Consider the following 18,168-nt stretch of genomic DNA (forward strand, 5'->3'; position numbering starts at 1 on the left):
GACACATAATTTGTTAACTGTGGACATATAAAATATTAACTGAAAGTATATAGTGTTAGGTAGAGTTGTCAAAACAGTCTTCGCAAATTATGCAATGGACTCGTGTACACGAGTCTAAAACGACGTCGTTTTCAGGGAAAACGCGTCATTTCAGTTAAAAAAAAAAATTTAATTTTGTCTCGCCGTTAACGACATTATTCGTTTGTGCCATTATGAATGTACAGTTATGGGATTATGAATGTACAGTTATGGAATTATGAATATAAGTTATAAAATTATGAACACAGAGCTCTGACATTATGAACTTACAATTATGAACATATAGTGATAAAATTATGAACATAGAGCTCTAAAATTGTGAACATCGAGCTTTGAAAATTATGATTTTACAGTTATTGAATTATGAATGTACAGTTACGGAATTATGAATGTACAGTTATGCAATTATGAATGTACAGTTATGCAATTATGAATGTACAGTTATGAAATTATGAACACAGAGCTCTGACATTATAAACTTACAATATGAACATATAGTGATAAAATTATGAACATAGAGCTCTAAAATTGTGAACATAGAGTTTTGAAAATTATGAAGTTACAGTTATTGAATTATGAATGTACAGTTACGGAATTATGAATGTACAGTTATGGAAGTATGAATGTATAGTTATGGAATTATGAACATAGAGCTCTGACATTATGAACTTACAATTATGAACATATAGTAATAAAATTATGAACATATACTCCTATAACGAAGCGGTCTGAAATTTAAAAAAATAAATAAATAATAAATAAAAGGAGAGAAAAGGAGATAACAGTGCCTAACGGCACTGTTACCCGTATCCAGCATGCAGGCTGGACACGGGTCCATAGCATAACGATTGAACAGTCTTAGCTCGTAAGGTTAACCCATCAGGCTTTGAGATTGTAGACTCATTTTAATGGCAGGCATGACGAGGAGGGCTTTGAAGGATGACGGTGGCCCGTCAAAGTACTAAATTAAAAAAATTATTAAAATTAACAAATGTTACAAATTTACAAAATAAAAACCCTAATATAATTTCTCAATTTCCTTATCTTTAGACAATCTTTATTTAAAATTTAAAGTTTAAGCCTAAAATGATTTTAGTATTTACATATTTTTTTACAAGTAACAAAGATGAGATTATGGATAACCAATTCAATTAACCGTAAACAAAGAATTACAGTCCTATATACAAAGCTCCTATTCTATAGGCTAACATTAATAAGACTAAGTCTCTACCACAGATATAGAATATATAGTATAATAAATAAATACAATTATTTATATTACTAACACACCCCCTCAAGCACAAGGTTGGAGGGTGACAACATTGAGCTTGTCTCGAAGAAGTTGAAAACGCGGTCCTGGTAAGGGCTTGGTGAAGATGTCAGCTAGCTGCTCCTTTGTGGAAACAAAACTGACAATAAAATCCCCAGATGCGACCTTGTCTCGAACAAAGTGATAATCGATCTCAACATGCTTCGTCCGAGCGTGAAAAACTGGATTGACAGCCAAGTATGTGGCCCCGAGATTGTCGCACCATAGTGTTGTCGGCTTGCCCGAGTGGAGTCCAAGTTCACGAAGCAAAGAGACAACCCATGTGACCTCAGCTGCAACGTCTGCCAGGCCCTTGTACTCAGCTTCAGTCGATGATCTTGCCACTGTACGCTGCTTGCGGGACACCCAAGAAACCAGGTTGTCCCCGAGAAAGACCGCATACCCGCTGGTGGACTTCCGACCAATCGGGCAGCTAGCCCAGTCGGAGTCGGAGTAAGCGTGCAAATCAGACGTTGTCGACGGACGAAGGCGTAGACCGTAGTCCTGCGTCCCCTTGATATAGCGAAGAACCCTCTTAAGAAGACTCCAATGATTATCTGTGGGAGAATGCATGAACTGACACAATCTGTTAACTGAAAAAGCCTGATCGGGACGAGTAATGGTGAGGTACTGTAAAGCCCCAACTATACGGCGGTACTGCGTGGGATTCTCAAAAGGATCGGAAGAAGGAGTAGTCGGTTGTGTTACCGAAGCCGGTGTTGCCAAGGCTTTGCAATCTGTCATGCCCGAGCGAGATAGGATATCCTGCATATACTGGCACTGAGAGAGAAGAAAGCTATCACCAATTGCGAGAGTCTCGATCCCTAAGAAGAAGCTTGGCGTTCCCAAATCCCGGATCTTGAAAGTCGTGGCTAAGCGGTGTAGTAAGTTGGTAACCAAGCTCGTATCATTCCCCATCATTATAATGTCGTCGACGTAGACTAGTAAAAAGACGCGCGAATCTCCCGAAGTGTAATGGAATAGTGAGACGTCTGTTTTGGATGCCAAGAACCCTGTGGATATCAAAAAATCATGAAGTCTCTTAAACCACGCACGTGGTGCTTGTTTTAGTCCGTAAAGGGACCGTTGAAGATGACAAACATGATTCGGTCTAGCTGGATCTTCATAGCCTGGTGGATGCTTCATATATACGGTTTCAGCAAGATGTCCATTTAAGAATGTGTTGTGAACATCCAGCTGCCGTAGAGTCCACCTGTTAGAAACAACAAGAGAAAAGAGTATGCGAACGGTGGTTAGTTTGACCACCGGACTGAAAGTGTTAAAGAAATCTTCCCCTGCAACCTGGTTGAACCCTTTGCCTACTAGTCGCGCCTTATAGCGCTCCACTGAACCATCGGCTTTGCGTTTGGTGCGAAAGACCCATTTGCAGCCAATGATGTTCATTTGCGGTGTAGCCGGAGTGAGTTCCCAGGTGTTGTTATGCAAAAGGGCATTGAATTCCTGATCCATGGCATCCCGCCACTGAGGATGCCCTACGGCCTGAGAGTAGCAGGTTGGATCAGTAGTCGCGGTAAGAGCTAAGAACTCTTCATCACGGCCTTGTGTCTTGTGCCGAGTCCGCATAGTATGCGGGACGTGAGGCTTGCCCCGTCCACGGCCCCTATGGGCCGTAGCAGGTGGTCTCGTGGTGACACGAGTTTCTGGTGAAGCTGTTATGGCTGGTGGCTCCAGTTCTGGTGCCATAGGTAGCTCCATGGCTAGGGGTGTTAACTGAGTAGCTATTACAACTGGCCCCGCTCCCCAGGGTGTTGTAGTGGAACTCACTGCAGTTTGAACAGGTGCCTGTAGAGCAAATGGGAAAACGGACTCATCAAACCGAACATGGCGGCAGATAAAGATCTTTCCCGATATAGGATCCATACACCGATATCCCCTAAAAGAGACAGGGTAACCTAGGAAGACACAGGGTGTCGACCGATACTCTATCTTGTGCCGATTGTAAGGCCGAAGATATGGGTAACAGCGACACCCGAAAACACGAAAAAAAGTCTACGGAGGTTGTGTTTTATAGACACGATAATGAGGACTTTCGTAGTTTATAGCAAAAGATGGTAGACAATTAATTAAATAGGTGGCTGTTTCGAAGGCATAACCCCAATATATTTGTGGGGTTGAGCTTTCAGCTAGAAGTGCCAAGCCGGTTTCGACTATGTGTCTGTTCCGGCGTTCGACACGGCCATTTTGTTCGTGGGTATAGGCACACGATTGTCTGTGTGTAATGCCTAAATTTTCGAAGAGTTTATGAAGGCGTCGGTACTCACCTCCTAAATCAGACTGTATGGCTTTGATAGAACGCGAAAAACGTCGTTCGACCATCACCCGGAACACATCAAATATTTTATATATATCTGATTTTAATCGTAATGGGTAAAACCAGCAATAACGCGAGTGGTCATCTACAAACAATACGAAATAACGAGCGCCAGTAGCACTAATTACAGGAGACGGACCCCAGATGTCCGTATATAACAAGTCTAAAATATTATTGCTAGTACTAGAAACCCTATCTAAGGGAAAGCGAGCTGATTTCCCGAGTTGACACGCGGTACACAATTTTGACGAACTGGCTTTATTTGTAGTGACGGGACAGTGTTTTAAGGCGTGTTGTAGAGCTTGATTATGGGGATGACCTAGACGTTGATGCCACACCTCGGAGGATGCTCGAGCGGTAAGAAAGGCACACGGAGATGGTGGGACCAATAACTTGTATAGGCCGCCGGAGGTGAAACCTTTAAGAAGAACCGCCCGAGTGTTGCAATCCTTCACAAGAAACAAATTTTTGTGAAATTCAAAATAAACGTCGTTATCGTTAGTAAATCGATAAACGGACAATAACGGTAGTGTTAAATTTGGAACATGCAGTATTTGTGACATTGACAAACTTTTAGACTGAGATGGGATTACGGTATGGCCTACACGGGAAACACCCAAACCTGTACCATTTCCAATTTTTAGAACGTCACCACCAGTATAGGCTTCAGAGTGTCCCATCATCTGTTCGTCTGGAGTTGCGTGGGATGTTGCCCCGGTATTCGGGTACCACACATCGGGTGTCACATGGCCCGAATTCTCGCCAGAGACCGCTACGTTAGCGTGACCAGCAGGACGGTCATTGTACCGTTTGTTGCAGTACAAAGCCGTGTGTCCATGTGCTCTGCAGATCTGACATCTCGGACCGCCACCCCGGCCTTGCCGGCCTTGATTGCCCCGGCCGCGATTTTGCCAGCCACCACGACCGCCGGAGTGACGCCCATGCGTCTGATCACCGCCATGCCGGCCTCGTCCAACGTAGAACACCGCCGGAGAGCCACTGCCAGCCGCATGATCTGCAACAGAAAAATCATCCTCATGGATGAATTCTTACGCCTGGAGGAAGTCAGAGAGCTGCGCCAACGAGACTGGCGCTCTAGTCGCGGTGAGAGAGTTTGCCATCGTACGGAACTCCGGTCTGAGCCCCCGGAGAACGTACAAGATCTATTCGTTCGGCGAGAGAGGCCTGCCGGCGAGGGATAGCGCCTCAGCGATCATCTGGCACTTCCCTAAGTATTCGGCCGGAGAACCAGGGCCTTGGCGGAGGGTCTGAAACTGCCCGAGCAGGCTCAAGCATCGCGCACGGGTGGAGGAGGCGCATGTCGATGCGATCGCATCCCAGACCTCCCGAGATGTCTGTTTTCCGACCGCGAGGTGCATAACCTCGTCAGATAAGGATGAGACGATGGTGGAGAGGATCGCCTGGTCCTGCTGGATCCAAGCCTCATACGCCGGGTTTGCAGCGGTAATGGTTGTCGTGGTGGAATCGCCGGCAGTGGAGGAGACAACGACAGTCGCCGGTGGACACGGGATTCAGCCATCGATGTAGCCTAACAATCCTTGGCCTCGGAGGAACGGCACCAATTGGGTGCGCCAGAAGAGATAGTACCTCATTGTCAGCCGTGTGGAGACAAAGTGATGAGCCGCCGTAAGGGAGTTGACGGCCACCGGAGGAACGCCGGCGGTGGTGGCGACGGTCCGTTCACTGGAGGAGGAAGTCATGCGTTTGTTACGGGAAAAGTGTATGGTGAACGAAAAAAAAAAGAGAGGATCGAACCTTCGGCTCTTGATACCAGATGAGATTATGGATAACCAATTCAATTAACCGTAGACAAAGAATTACAGTCCTATATACAAAGCTCCTATTCTATAGGATAACATTAATAAGACTAAGTCTCTACCACAGATATAGACTATATAGTATAATAAATAAATACAATTATTTATATTACTAACAACAAATTTAAAAAAATTACAAAGTTAATATTTTGGTGGGGCCCACCATAATCTTATGAGCCTAAGGCGGGTTGCCTTCCTTAAGTTGCAAATTATGCTGTGCAACCGTGTGCATCATGTATGGTGCACATGGTTGCAAAAACGACGTCGTTTTGACTAAACACGCACGTTCCACTTTAAAAATAAAAAAAAAAAATCAGGTTCAATTTTTGACAATAGCATTTTTTTTTTTGCATAATTTGAATTATATATCCACAAGTTCATAACTATATATCCACAAGTTCATAACTATATATCCACAGTGAATGAATAAAACAAAATCCAGAATGGATGAACTAAATATCCACAATGAATGAACTAAACATCCACAATGAATGAACTAAATATCCATAAATTCATAACTATATATCCATAAATGCATAATTATATATCCACAAATTCATAACTATATCCACAATAATTCATAACTATATATCCACAATAATGCTGTTGAGGGAAATCGAAACTGAATTTTTTTTTTATAAAATGGGACGTGCGTTTTTAGTCAAAATGACGTCGTTTTATAACCGTGTGCACCATGCATGGTGCACACGGTTGCACAACCTAACTATTGCCCTTATGCCTATATTATTTGTGGGCTTTTTAGCCCCTCCCTCTGGCCTTCTTTAACAACTATCTACTATACTAATAAGAGCCCAAGAGAGTTAGGCCTATAATGGGTAGAAAAAATGGCGGTCAAATTTTTTAATCAAATGAATGGCTCAGATTGATTAGATTTTAATTTTTTCTTGAGATTTCTTAATTTATCCTTAATGAATATGATTATCCGTTAATTTTTCCGTTAAATATTATCTTTTCCGTTAATTTCTGTTAGTTCACCGTTAACTTACTCATTAATTTCAATAAGAAAATGTCTTAGGTTCGAACCACATCCCAATCAAAGTTGGCATAATTAGTACTCTATGTTACTCTTATTAACTTAAATAATAATTTAGTAGCTACAACAAAAAATAATACATATGCATTTCTTTAATTTAGAATTATGTGTCTACAATGTCTTTATTAAAAAAAATTATTCATTATCAATAAATTAAATAAGAGAAATAATTTCATTAGTTATATTGTCTTTATTTTTCTCCAATATAAAAATTCTTTACATTCAAAATTCAAATCCATCAATTGATAATATTCGCTACATTGTCCCTACAATGTCTTTATTAAAAAAAATTATTCATTATCAATAAATTAATTAAGAGAAAAAATTTCATTAGTTATATTGTCTTTATTTTTCTTCAATGTAAAAATTCTTTACATTCAAATTCATCAATTGATTATATTCACTACATTGTCTGTTATCTTTTTTGTGCACTATTTTTAATTAAATATCAAAGTTATAATACAAAATAATGCTATATATTTATTTACCAAGTATTTTATTAATACCATGAAAAAATTTAAAAATTTAAATTAATAAAGCCAATTATATTAACTACTTGAGGGATTTGTTGACAAAGAGAGTATTCAAATCACACGACAAATTGAAGTGAGAAATTACTTCGCAATGTCCTTGTTTGACAATCAGCAGTTAGCAGTTAGCGTTAGCAGATTATATTAGCGGATTTGACCAGCGAATTATATCAACGGTTGGTAAAAAGATTTTTGAAAAAATTAGCTGTTTAAAATAACATTTAAAATGACATAAGGGTATAATAATAATAATAATAATAATAATAATAATAATAATAATAATAATAATAATAATAATAATAATAATAATAATAATAATAATAATAATAATAATAATAATAATAATAATAATAATAATAATAATAATAATAATAATAATAATAATAATAATAATAACAATAATTGTTTTAATAATAATTTTTTAAAATATAGATGTGTTTTGGGGAAATAATTTTCAAAAACGTTAAGTGAAAATATTGTAAATTGCAATGTTGAATTTTCAGCGGTTTGGAACAAATTGTTGCTTCAAACTGTTGAATAACCAAAACACTTTTTTTAGCATTTTGATATTTGGGTTGCATCATATTTACAATCGTCCAATATCTTTGGGTTACATTATAATTAAAATTTTTAAATTTTTACTAGATCAAAATTCCTTAAATTAGGAATTTCTTTATCCGGTCCATAATAATTTATTCAACAATAATGGTTGAACTAAATGAACACTGAGCAAAACACCTAAAGGACTGGTACCGTTGATTCATTCATTGATCTTGTATATATGTGCATTCATTAAATATATTAGAACCCTTTGCAACAAAAATATTTGGTTACTATTTAAAAAAAATTTAGTAACAATTATAATGAATCTCCTATATTACATTGTATTCATATACTATGAATTACATATTTAAATAAACAAATTAGACATTAAATTACTTATGTTGAACTTCTCATATATAATCTTGCATTTATATACTTTCAAATATTTATTTAATTATAAACATTGGGTAGAAAAAATTACCGTCAACAAATGAATAGTTCAGATTGTTCATATTTTAATTTATCCTTAATTATATGATTATCCGATCGGTTAACTTTTCGATTAAGTACCGTTAATTCACCGTTAGTCTAATATAGAATTATAACTACAACATTAATCTAATTCTAATATTAAAGTCTTAATAGAACTCTAACCACCGGAATCTCCTCAAACAATATTAGTATATATTTAATATTTTATGCTTTAACTTTTATTTGCTCTCCTTTATGTCCCGTATTTGGTTTCAACCCTACCCATACAATTATTTTATTGACAATTATAATCAATTTTGACTATATTATCTTGCATTTGTAAACTTAGAATTACCAATTTAAATACGCAAATTCAACATTCAATTATCAATGCATGAACAATTCTAATATAATCTTGTCTTGATATACTTTAAAATACTTATTTAAGAAAAACATTGGGCATTATTCCAATCGCGCAATGCGCGTAAAAAAACTAGTACATAATATAAATGTTATTTTAGACCGGAGTTCACAATGCAAAATGGATCCTGATCCAAGGTATAATTTTTCCTAAGAATGAATCTGTAAAATATTAAAAGTGATCGTATATCATGATTTGTCGTCGGAATTAAATTGGGCCCTAATGTTTTAAGAGTTGGCCCATAAACAAGTGATAGACAAATTATATCGTGTACCGTGGTGCATAATTGATTATACACCGCGTATCAAAATGACGTTGTTTTATTTAATGAAAAGAAACAGAATTTTCGCAAAAAATAACTCTGTTCTTCAGTTTCATTTTGTATACACTGCAGTTTCAGTTCAACACAACTGCAGTTTCATTCAATATTTATACACTCAAATATATGAAAATATTATTTAATTTTATTTTATATACACTATAGTTTCATTAAAACACAACTACATGATCATTTCAATATAATTACAGCTTCATTGTAAAATATATACTCGAATATGTGAAATGTTATTCAGTTTCATTTTATATATACTGTAGTTTCATTTCATCACAACTACAATATCATTTTGATATAACAGCAGTTTCATTTGATAATATAAAAATAATATGTGAGACAGTATTGATTTAGACATACTGTAGTGTCACTCTGTTATAACGGTAGAAACGACGCTGTTTTAATGCGCGGTGCATAATCAATTATGCACCGCGGGGACGATATAACGCCTGCAAACGATACAGCTTTTAGAATGAAATTGTACCGTAGTCCATAACTACGATCTCATTAAGCCCATAACAGTTGTTGGTTTTTTTTTGTTTTTTTTTTTTTTTTTTTTCACAAAATCTCTCTCACCAGTAATATTTTCTGGCGGTTATTATTCGCGCCATTGGGTTCACCCTCGAGAAGGTTCAGCTATGGCGATGCTGACGACTTCCGTCCCATCTTTCTCCCTTCGTCCTCCCAAAGCAAACCTCTCCACTACTGCCGGCGGTGGCGGTTTTTTTCCCCGTGCTGATAGAGCCGGCGAGTTCTGCCGTCCAGTAGCTAAGTCGATTGTGCGGTACCGCAATCAGGGGGCGGTGCTAACCCCCGCTTCCTCTGTGTCTACTGCTCCTACTATCATCACTGATGAGTTGGAATCGGCGTCGAGCGTGGTGAGGAAATTCTACTCTGGTATCAATGGCCGCGACTTGGCCTCGGTTGAAGGCCTTATAGCTGAGAATTGTGTATATGAAGATCTCGTATTCCCTCAGCCCTTTGTTGGACGCAAGGTCAGTGTTACGAGGGCGGAATTCGAAATTGACATTAAAACAAATTGGTCATTTCCTTTCTTTTGTTTCATGTTCTAGTTCTTGGATACGAGCAATTAGGGCATTGTTAGAGACAAATATAAATAATTAAGAGTACAAGGTTTATATGCTTATGAGTTGTATAGAATGCTTGCTTCTATACCATCATCAGCAACAAATTTCTTTTTATGCTCATGACTTTTAGGTTTGAGCTCTTATTCTTACTGCAGGCCATTCTAGAATTTTTTAGGAAGTTTATTGATTCTGTTGGGCCTGATCTGCAATTTGTGATTGATGATATATCAGAGGAGGATTCCTCAGCTGTAGGGGTCACATGGCACTTAGGTACAAGAAGTCTTTATTGCATCTTGTATTTATTCCTACTCGGCTGATGATTAAATTTATGAACAGAATGGAAGGGAAGGCCATTTCCTTTTAGCAAAGGATGTAGCTTTTATCGGTTGGAAGCAGTAGATGGCCAGAGGCAAATACTGTGAGTATATCCAAAATTTGAGGTAGCTATATATCTAGTAGCTTTGCTAATGAGGTTGTCACTTTTTAAACTGAATTTCCCACTTTCTTGTCTTATGATTCCTGGTATTGCAATGTAAAAGTTTCTTGTACTTGAAATTTCCTGGAAAATTAACTTCTTCACTTAGAGTCAGAATTACCTCCTCCTCCTCCTCTTTCTTCTTTTTATTCCTTGCATCTGCCCCAAATGTTGGGTTGAAACTAGGATATTAAGTGCCTTCTCAAACTTAAAAAGATGTCTATCTCAGAATAATGTAATAATCAAACTGAAAGATGTTTACTTGAAGATTACAATTTAACATACTAATCAATGCATGCTAAGCTGAAGCTAATTTTTCTTTTTCATTTATGTTTTTTTTTTTTTTTTTTTTTTTTTTTGCTGCTTTCTTTTGAAAATCAATATTAAAAGAGCTACCTGAATATGGCCTTACTTCTTAAATGGGAATTTTCTTTTTCTTTTGTTTCAATTATTCTTTTTCAAGTTTAGCCTAAATGTCAATTTTCTTGACCAGATATGGTAGAGACAGTGTTGAACCTGCAATCAAGCCTGGAGAGACAGCTTTGGTATGTATTTCCTATATTGATCTACCTTTCTCTTAAACATGTAACATTGGATTGACATACATGTATATGCATTTAAAATGAGTGCATCCATGGACATTTTTTTTTTGCCTTATTTTTGGTTTTGACATGTTCCTGGGTCCCACCATGGTTCCACCATACCCTAGTTCATACCTAGTCCCTACTTGGTTCCGCCATTATTCCGACCCTTGCTAGGGAGGAGATTTGATCTTGAAACCTTTCGTATGGAAAGTGACAGGTATGCTATCAGACCACAATGTACTTGGCCCATGGACATTATTCATATTAACATACATGTATATGCATTTGAATTTGTGTTGTCTTTATAATGTTATAGTCCTAAAAAATTGAATTTGGAAAATGAGTGTTGGTAGACATGTTTTCCAAACTAAAAACATGAATAGAGAATAGAATACATAGAATGAAACCACTTGGCTAGTAGCTAGTATTCCAATATGCATTAGTATGATGCAATGACAAGCTTGAAACTTACCCTATCTATATGCACATTGCTACATTAGTGTCTGACTGTCTGCTGCACTGTAAGGTCACCCAGGAAGAATAACCTGCTAGATATACTTTCGCACACACAGCTAGTAGGTGGTTCCTTTATCAAGCTACCAGGAACTGATTCTTATGATGCTTTAGACTTAGCTTGTGGGACATGACATCATTTTTAATTGACAGGTTGCTATCAGAGGCGTAGCTTGGCTGCTGCAACAGTTTCCGCAATTGGCAGAACGGCTATAATGGAAACATCGAATCTTATATAAACTCTTGCAGGTAGGCAAAACCTGCTAAATATGGTGGACTTGTGAAGGAAATGATGCTACATACTAGCTAATATTTGTTGTAAAATTATTAATCAGAAATCAGAATAATGAAATTTGTACATATATAATCTGCATCTATCTATATATATGTGTGTGTGTGAAAATCATATCTATTAAGTAGAAGTCTATGAATTATTTATACTTGTACAAAGAGATAAAAATAGGCTACCAAAAGCAACTGTATAGATATGTTCTACAGGATAACAAAACAATGATAAAAACTAAGTCAAAAAAAGTAATCTAAACATTAATCCTTAATGTGTCCCCGCAAGTTGGAGCCCAATGTAGGGGGCCCGGGGCCGTAGTTAGGGGAAAAATGAGGGGATCCCCGAGGGAGCAGCTGGAACCCACCTTCAAGGGGCTATGGATGAAAATATTGATCATACCCCGACCATTAAGGGCCCACAAGTTGTCAGCACACATAGCCAAACACATATATCCATTCCCAAAGGATGGGTTGACAAGATGAATGCTAAAATCGAGGAGTTGGTTCACTGGAAGGAACAAGGTAATTTGCATGTAATCTTGAAAATCGAGATCATCATGCCCTTCACACTGAGAATTATGAACAAGCCCCTCCCCGCTAATTTCAAGTTGCATAATATCAAACAGTTTGATGGGGTAGGGGGCCCTCAAGAGCATATCATAGACCTACCAAGCCACCATGTTGTTAATGGAGTTCGCTAAAGCAGTCATGTGTCGAGCTTTCTTTTCGACCCTAAGAAGATCAACTCAGCGTTGGTTCATGAACTTAATTTGGGGGTGGGGGGATCTATTGACTCTTTTCACGACTTAGCAATGAAATTTACCAATTACCACCCATTTTATGAGGAAGATGAGAACCAGAAAGCATTTTACTTACCTAGCTACGGTGCAACAAAAGGTGAGCGAAACTCTAATTAATTTTTTCGCATGTTGGCGGACCAAAGAGGCAAAGGTAGACGGGATGGACGATAAGTCCACAATTACCATGTTCATAAGGCTTTAAGGGCATGGGATTTATACAAGAGTCTTAGGTGCAAAGCCCCAAACACCTATGTGGCCTTGACAGCCAATGGTAATAGATAAGTCGAGGCCAAGGAAGCAAACTAAGCGAAAGGAAAGGATGATGAAATGTAATACTCCACTTTTTTTAAACTTATTTAACAGACTAAACCTTTAAAGATAAACTAAGGCAGCGGAATAAACTTACTAAACAACTTAGTAGAGGTGTCACCGCCACAATCACCCTTCACCGTGATTGCACAGGCTAAGGATAAACAAACTAAATCATTAAAAGTCTTACTAATCATCAATCAAATTAGGGGATAAACCCCGGTGTCCAGCACCATAAAAAACAACGTGTAGTCAACTACAAGTCTCAAAAAGTAATCCACATCAAGAGTTTAGACTACAAATGCTAACTAATGTTAGTCTAGTCTAACTCGTACTCTCTCTCGCGAACTGGGTCCACCCGAAAGAGGTTAACAAACAACAAGTAGAAAACAAACTCGTTAGCACGAAGCTAAGTATAACGCCACTCAACCCTGTAAAGTACTACAGTATATACTTTTGGAAAACATTTGTTTCACATTCTTAGATCAGTCATTCTCAATCACTCAACAACAGTTAATCATGCTCAACAGGGTTTCTAAATGCTTGCAACCTAATTATCAAATAGGCATGCTTTCACAATTATCTAGCTTATCATCAAGCTCATACTTTCACATACTTATCTCATCTATAATCTCAAGTCTATCTAACATCTCAGTAGTAATCTCATACTATCACATAACTCAATAAGCAATCATGTGCTATCATATAATCTCAAATCAAACTCATGCTATCATATACTCATCATGCAAACTCGTGCAATCATATACTCAATATGCAATCTCGTGCAATCATACTCATTATGCAATCTAGTGCAATAATATACTCGACATGCAATCTAGTGCAATCATATACTCATTACGCAATCTCTTGCAATCATATACTCATTACGCAATCTCGTGCAATCATATACTCAATATATAATCAATCATATACTCATTATGCAATCTAGTGCAATCATTCTCATTATGCAATCTCGTGGAATCATACTTGATCATGCAATGAAAATGAACATGATGCTTTTAGTATAAGTATAGATAGATATACATATACACTCTTTTGCAAAAGAATACTTTTTCTTGTGGAGGTTTCTTAGAGTCACAATGACTCGCTTTCTTTCTCTTGAGTCTCTTGACTCGATTACTTTCTCTTGAGTCTCTTGACTCGATTGCTTTCTCTTGAGTCTCTTGACTCGATTGCTTTCTTTAATCATGGGCAAGGTGGGACTTCACCATAAGGTAAATATACCTATCTGGGCTCGGCATCTAGCCGGCCTAATACTCAACTCGCCTATAGAACCACTCTCTTGGTCCTTTTCTCAAACTCTGTGGAATCAGGTATCGAACTATCAGTGTGCACACCCCCTGACCAGGATTCCAAGCCTGGCGGGCAGTTTAAACCTCGTAACGTGGGAATACGCCGCGTTACATGATATCGGATCGCAATATCCGTTTCTTGCTTTACTTTCTTTCTTTCACTGCTTGTTGGTTCTATTCGATCTTATCTCTTTTCTTCTGAAAGGATATAGTCCTAACGGGCCTCCAAAATACTATTTGTCTCACAATATATAGCATATATATCTCATGCAACTTCTTTACTTATGCACATAACTTCTCAACAATTTCTCAATGCAACAAGAAGATGACTTTCTAAAATAGATATGAGTCTTTGAAAATAATACTTAGGCTCACTTTGGCCATTTATGCATTTTAAAACATGATATGCTCAAATATGCACTTTACTGTAGAATGAACTTCAATTATCTTTTCACTGTGAATTCTCAACAATTCTATAAACATGCTCATAAATCATAATTTAGCAAATCTTCATTTGGCAAACACTTAGCATCTAATTCAACATGCACTTGAACTCAAAATGCTCAACATATTCTTATTTACTGTAAACCTGCTCTGTAAACTGTAATATTCTTGGCAATAATCTCAACAAGTCAATTAGACATCTAGGCATGCTTTTCTAGCAAACTTAACAAATATTGATCATATTTCATTATCTAACATTCATATAATTTCCATGCTTCTCAAATAAGTATCCAAAACCAACACTCAACATTTTCCTTCACTGTAAACATTCACAAACAACATCTTCTATCACATAAAGCTCAATTCTACTCCAAATTCCATGAAATTACTTTCTAAACGTGCGTCGTGACGGCCCCGAATGTCCGAGCCTCAAGGGCCCGCCAGTCCCGGTCCGAAACGACACGTAGCTGAGCCACAAGGGCCCGACCACTGCACAGCTCCTGCTTAGCGGGGCTTGAGGAGCCCTGCCGCCTGGAGCCGCCAAGCGGGGGCCTAGGGTCACGGCTCTTGCCTAGAGCCATGCCCTAGGGCCACTCCTCCACGGCCCTAGCCAACGACTCCTCCCAAGGGTCGTTGGCTAGATCCGTGCCTCATCTGGTGCACACTATGTTGTGCACCAGTGAGCTTCTTCTTCCCATGTAATGCAATATCAAGCAAATAAACACTCCCAAATCATCAACAACACACCATAGCTCAACAATAGATTATTTACTAGCTCAAACACACATTATTTTAGCATTTCTACTTATTTCAAGCACAGAACAATGACTTCACAGAGTCTAAAATAGCTTTGGGAGTCCATGGGGTTATACCTTTGTAGACTTCTTCTCTTAGCTGGAATTTCACCTTCTTCCCAAGCTAGTTACACCCTCCTAACATCTCAAACAAACCACACAACCACTTACTACCAAGTTCTTAGAGAATAAAGCTAGAAGGAGTAAGATTGGAAGGGAGAAAAATGAATGGATGGAAATGAAGGCTAAAACCTTATTGTGATGTTTCTTGTTCTTGCAGAGCTCAAAAATGTGGGAAGCAAAAAGTGGAATCATGAGGCAAATGTCTGATATTGTTCTTATTTATAGAGGCACAAAACCCTAGGGTGATCTCTCATGATTGGTGGAGGGCAAAAGTGTAAAGGCTTGGCTAGAAAGTTGCATCAGACAAGCTCTTAGAGTGGTGTGGTTCACCATACTTCATGGATCATGGTCCAAAATCAGGATTTAAAATAGTTTGGGGTTGAAATTGAATTTCTCAAAAATGATTTCTAGATAGACACTTGATTTAGGCTTCTTAGATTTCTCTCGATTTCACTCAGATTGAATTTTCAGTTCAAAACTTGGCACGCAATGTACCCGAGAATTTAGGATTTTTGTTTCAAATCATGTTTCGGTGTTGAATTTATTTAAAAATGGCTCAAAATATTTTATTCTAACACTGATTCCATTGCAAAAATTTTTATGGAGTGAAAAATGACTATTTTGGGATTTCTTAAAACCGAATTTATAAGATTAAAATTTGGGTTGTAATAAGAACCACTACACATGGAATCCAATAAGGGTCTATAGTGAGCTCATCAAAGGCCCATAACTACATCCTTAAAGAATCATTGGTGGAAGAAACAAGAAGGCCCAATAATAATTCCATTCGATAGAGGAAAGTATTATAGTGGCCCATTTCAAGTGATATCATGGATCAAAGACAATGCTTACAAGATTCGAGGTCAAATCATTTTCAAAAAGCGGAGGATGATGCGACCCAACATAATGAAGATCCATCAAGAGTACCAATTGGGCCAATCACAAGGCCCAAGTCCAAACAATTAAGATAACTCTTCATTGGTGATATTCAAAGATGATGGAAATCCAAGTCAAGCCCATTTGTAAAAGATGAAGAAGAATTCAAGGCTTTTTATAATTGTTTAAGTGCTGATTTTGGAGATTAAATTAGGCACAAATAAGCCTTATTATTTTTAGTCATCATTATTTTAATTTGTATGGCATGAAAGAGAAAACACTAGTTTGTATTTAGAAAGGATTCCTTAAATCCTTTTCTAAATAGGACTATATTTACTTGCTTTCTAGATTTGGTTTATGACTCTTATTCCCATTGTATTTAGGATTACAATGCTGCCCTATACCTATAAATAGGGCACATCCATATCAGTTTTAGAGGGGGCTTTAATTCAATAAAATTCTTAAGTTTTTCTTTACACTTGTGTAAGAAACCTTATGGCTAATTGTGGACTCAATTAGTGGCTAGTCGTGGACTCGACTAGCAAATTGATTCGTGGACTCGAATCAATCTTCCTTTCTTCAACCTTAGATTTAGGTTCGTGGACTCGTTCTTGAATCGAAGGAAACTAGATCCGACTCTAGTTGATTGAAGATTGCATCATCGAGGTACTTGAAGCTACCATGGGATTCTTCTAAGTCTTTGAGGATTCGAGACAAAGGATTTCTCGTGAGGTTTAAGGTATTTTGATCCATCTCTATCTTTACTTTTGAGAGCATTCTTGGGACAATATTTCATCTTTATTTGAACATTGGACTAGGTTCATATCAATTTGGTATTCAGAGTCTAGATTTATCTCATTATCGTTAGAAATTTGTTTTCTTTGGTTCCCTAGGTTTATCTCATTCTTATCTTACATACTACTTTTTTTCGTGTCTTATTCATTTAAAAACCCCAAAAAAATTTCCTTTGCATTCTTGATTATTTTCTTGAATCTTGATACATGTTCTTTAGTTTCTTGAAAACCTATCCCGAAAGAGTTTTCCCTTTTTCCTATCCAATATCAACGACACCTCACACCTCCTAAGCACCATATTACCAAAAATTCAGTCAAGAAAACAATCTCATCTCACCCTTACCTATATCCGAAGCGCATTTACGCGCAATCACACCCTGTCTAGATTTCCGCGTTCTGTGACCAGTTTCAAAGAATGACCTATATCTTGATATCCACTGGTTAGTTTTATCTGAAATTTTGATATGTTGTAGATCTCTTCTGAGGCGTTCTTTTGATATATTATACACGTGCTAATTCCTTACAGTCATTGATATATTGATCTTCGAAGTAAGGGCAGCGTTTCTGTTTTTCTGGGTGATTCTTGAAATTCTTGATTATGTTTTGAAGGGGTTGTGTGGATCTTCTTGGTCCGAAATTTTTGTTGATATTTACAGTAGTTATTTGGAGGTTACTTATAAAAAAATCAAAAAAATCAAGAAATTTGAAAAAAAAAAAAAAAAAAAAAAAAGCAAAAAAGAGAAAGCAATAAAGAAAAAGAATAAGGTTGGGGAAGGAATCTGGTTGGTAGGAGAATTTTGAAGGGAAAAGGAAGGGGAAAAGTATAAGGTTGGAAGGAGTTCTTGATATATTCCTATTTGGTTGTGGTACGCTTGAACCCCTATTACATTCTATTTGTGTCT

General features: G+C 37.4%; 1 protein-coding gene and 1 long non-coding RNA gene across 3 annotated transcripts; one reads left to right on the forward strand and one right to left on the reverse strand.

The window, feature by feature from the left end:
* Positions 1-1,466: 1,466 nt before the first annotated feature.
* Positions 1,467-4,621, reverse strand: LOC109148734. Its single transcript, XR_002048858.1, has 3 exons — positions 4,606-4,621; positions 2,404-2,409; positions 1,467-1,585 (listed from the first exon to the last, which is right to left on the reverse strand). It is a non-coding gene; the product is annotated as an uncharacterized LOC109148734 (long non-coding RNA).
* Positions 4,622-9,431: 4,810 nt separating this feature from the next.
* On the forward strand, positions 9,432-11,934 carry LOC109148536. Of its 2 annotated transcripts, none has more exons than XR_002048824.1 (5): positions 9,432-9,863; positions 10,112-10,226; positions 10,293-10,396; positions 10,925-10,976; positions 11,682-11,717. XR_002048824.1 is itself a non-coding variant. In XM_019296274.1 (5 exons), exons 1-5 carry the CDS (start codon positions 9,507-9,509, stop codon positions 11,742-11,744), a joined length of 669 nt encoding a protein of 222 aa, XP_019151819.1. In that variant the 5' UTR covers positions 9,433-9,506; the 3' UTR covers positions 11,745-11,934. The 2 variants fall into 2 exon arrangements, 1 of the variants encoding a protein (XP_019151819.1); XM_019296274.1 differs by having other exon boundaries at positions 9,433-9,863; positions 10,293-10,374; positions 11,682-11,934.
* The last annotated feature ends 6,234 nt before the right edge of the window (positions 11,935-18,168 follow it).

This window comes from Ipomoea nil, unplaced genomic scaffold (genome assembly GCF_001879475.1).
Source record: "Ipomoea nil cultivar Tokyo-kokei standard unplaced genomic scaffold, Asagao_1.1 scaffold2144, whole genome shotgun sequence".
Taxonomy (NCBI): domain Eukaryota; kingdom Viridiplantae; phylum Streptophyta; class Magnoliopsida; order Solanales; family Convolvulaceae; genus Ipomoea; species Ipomoea nil.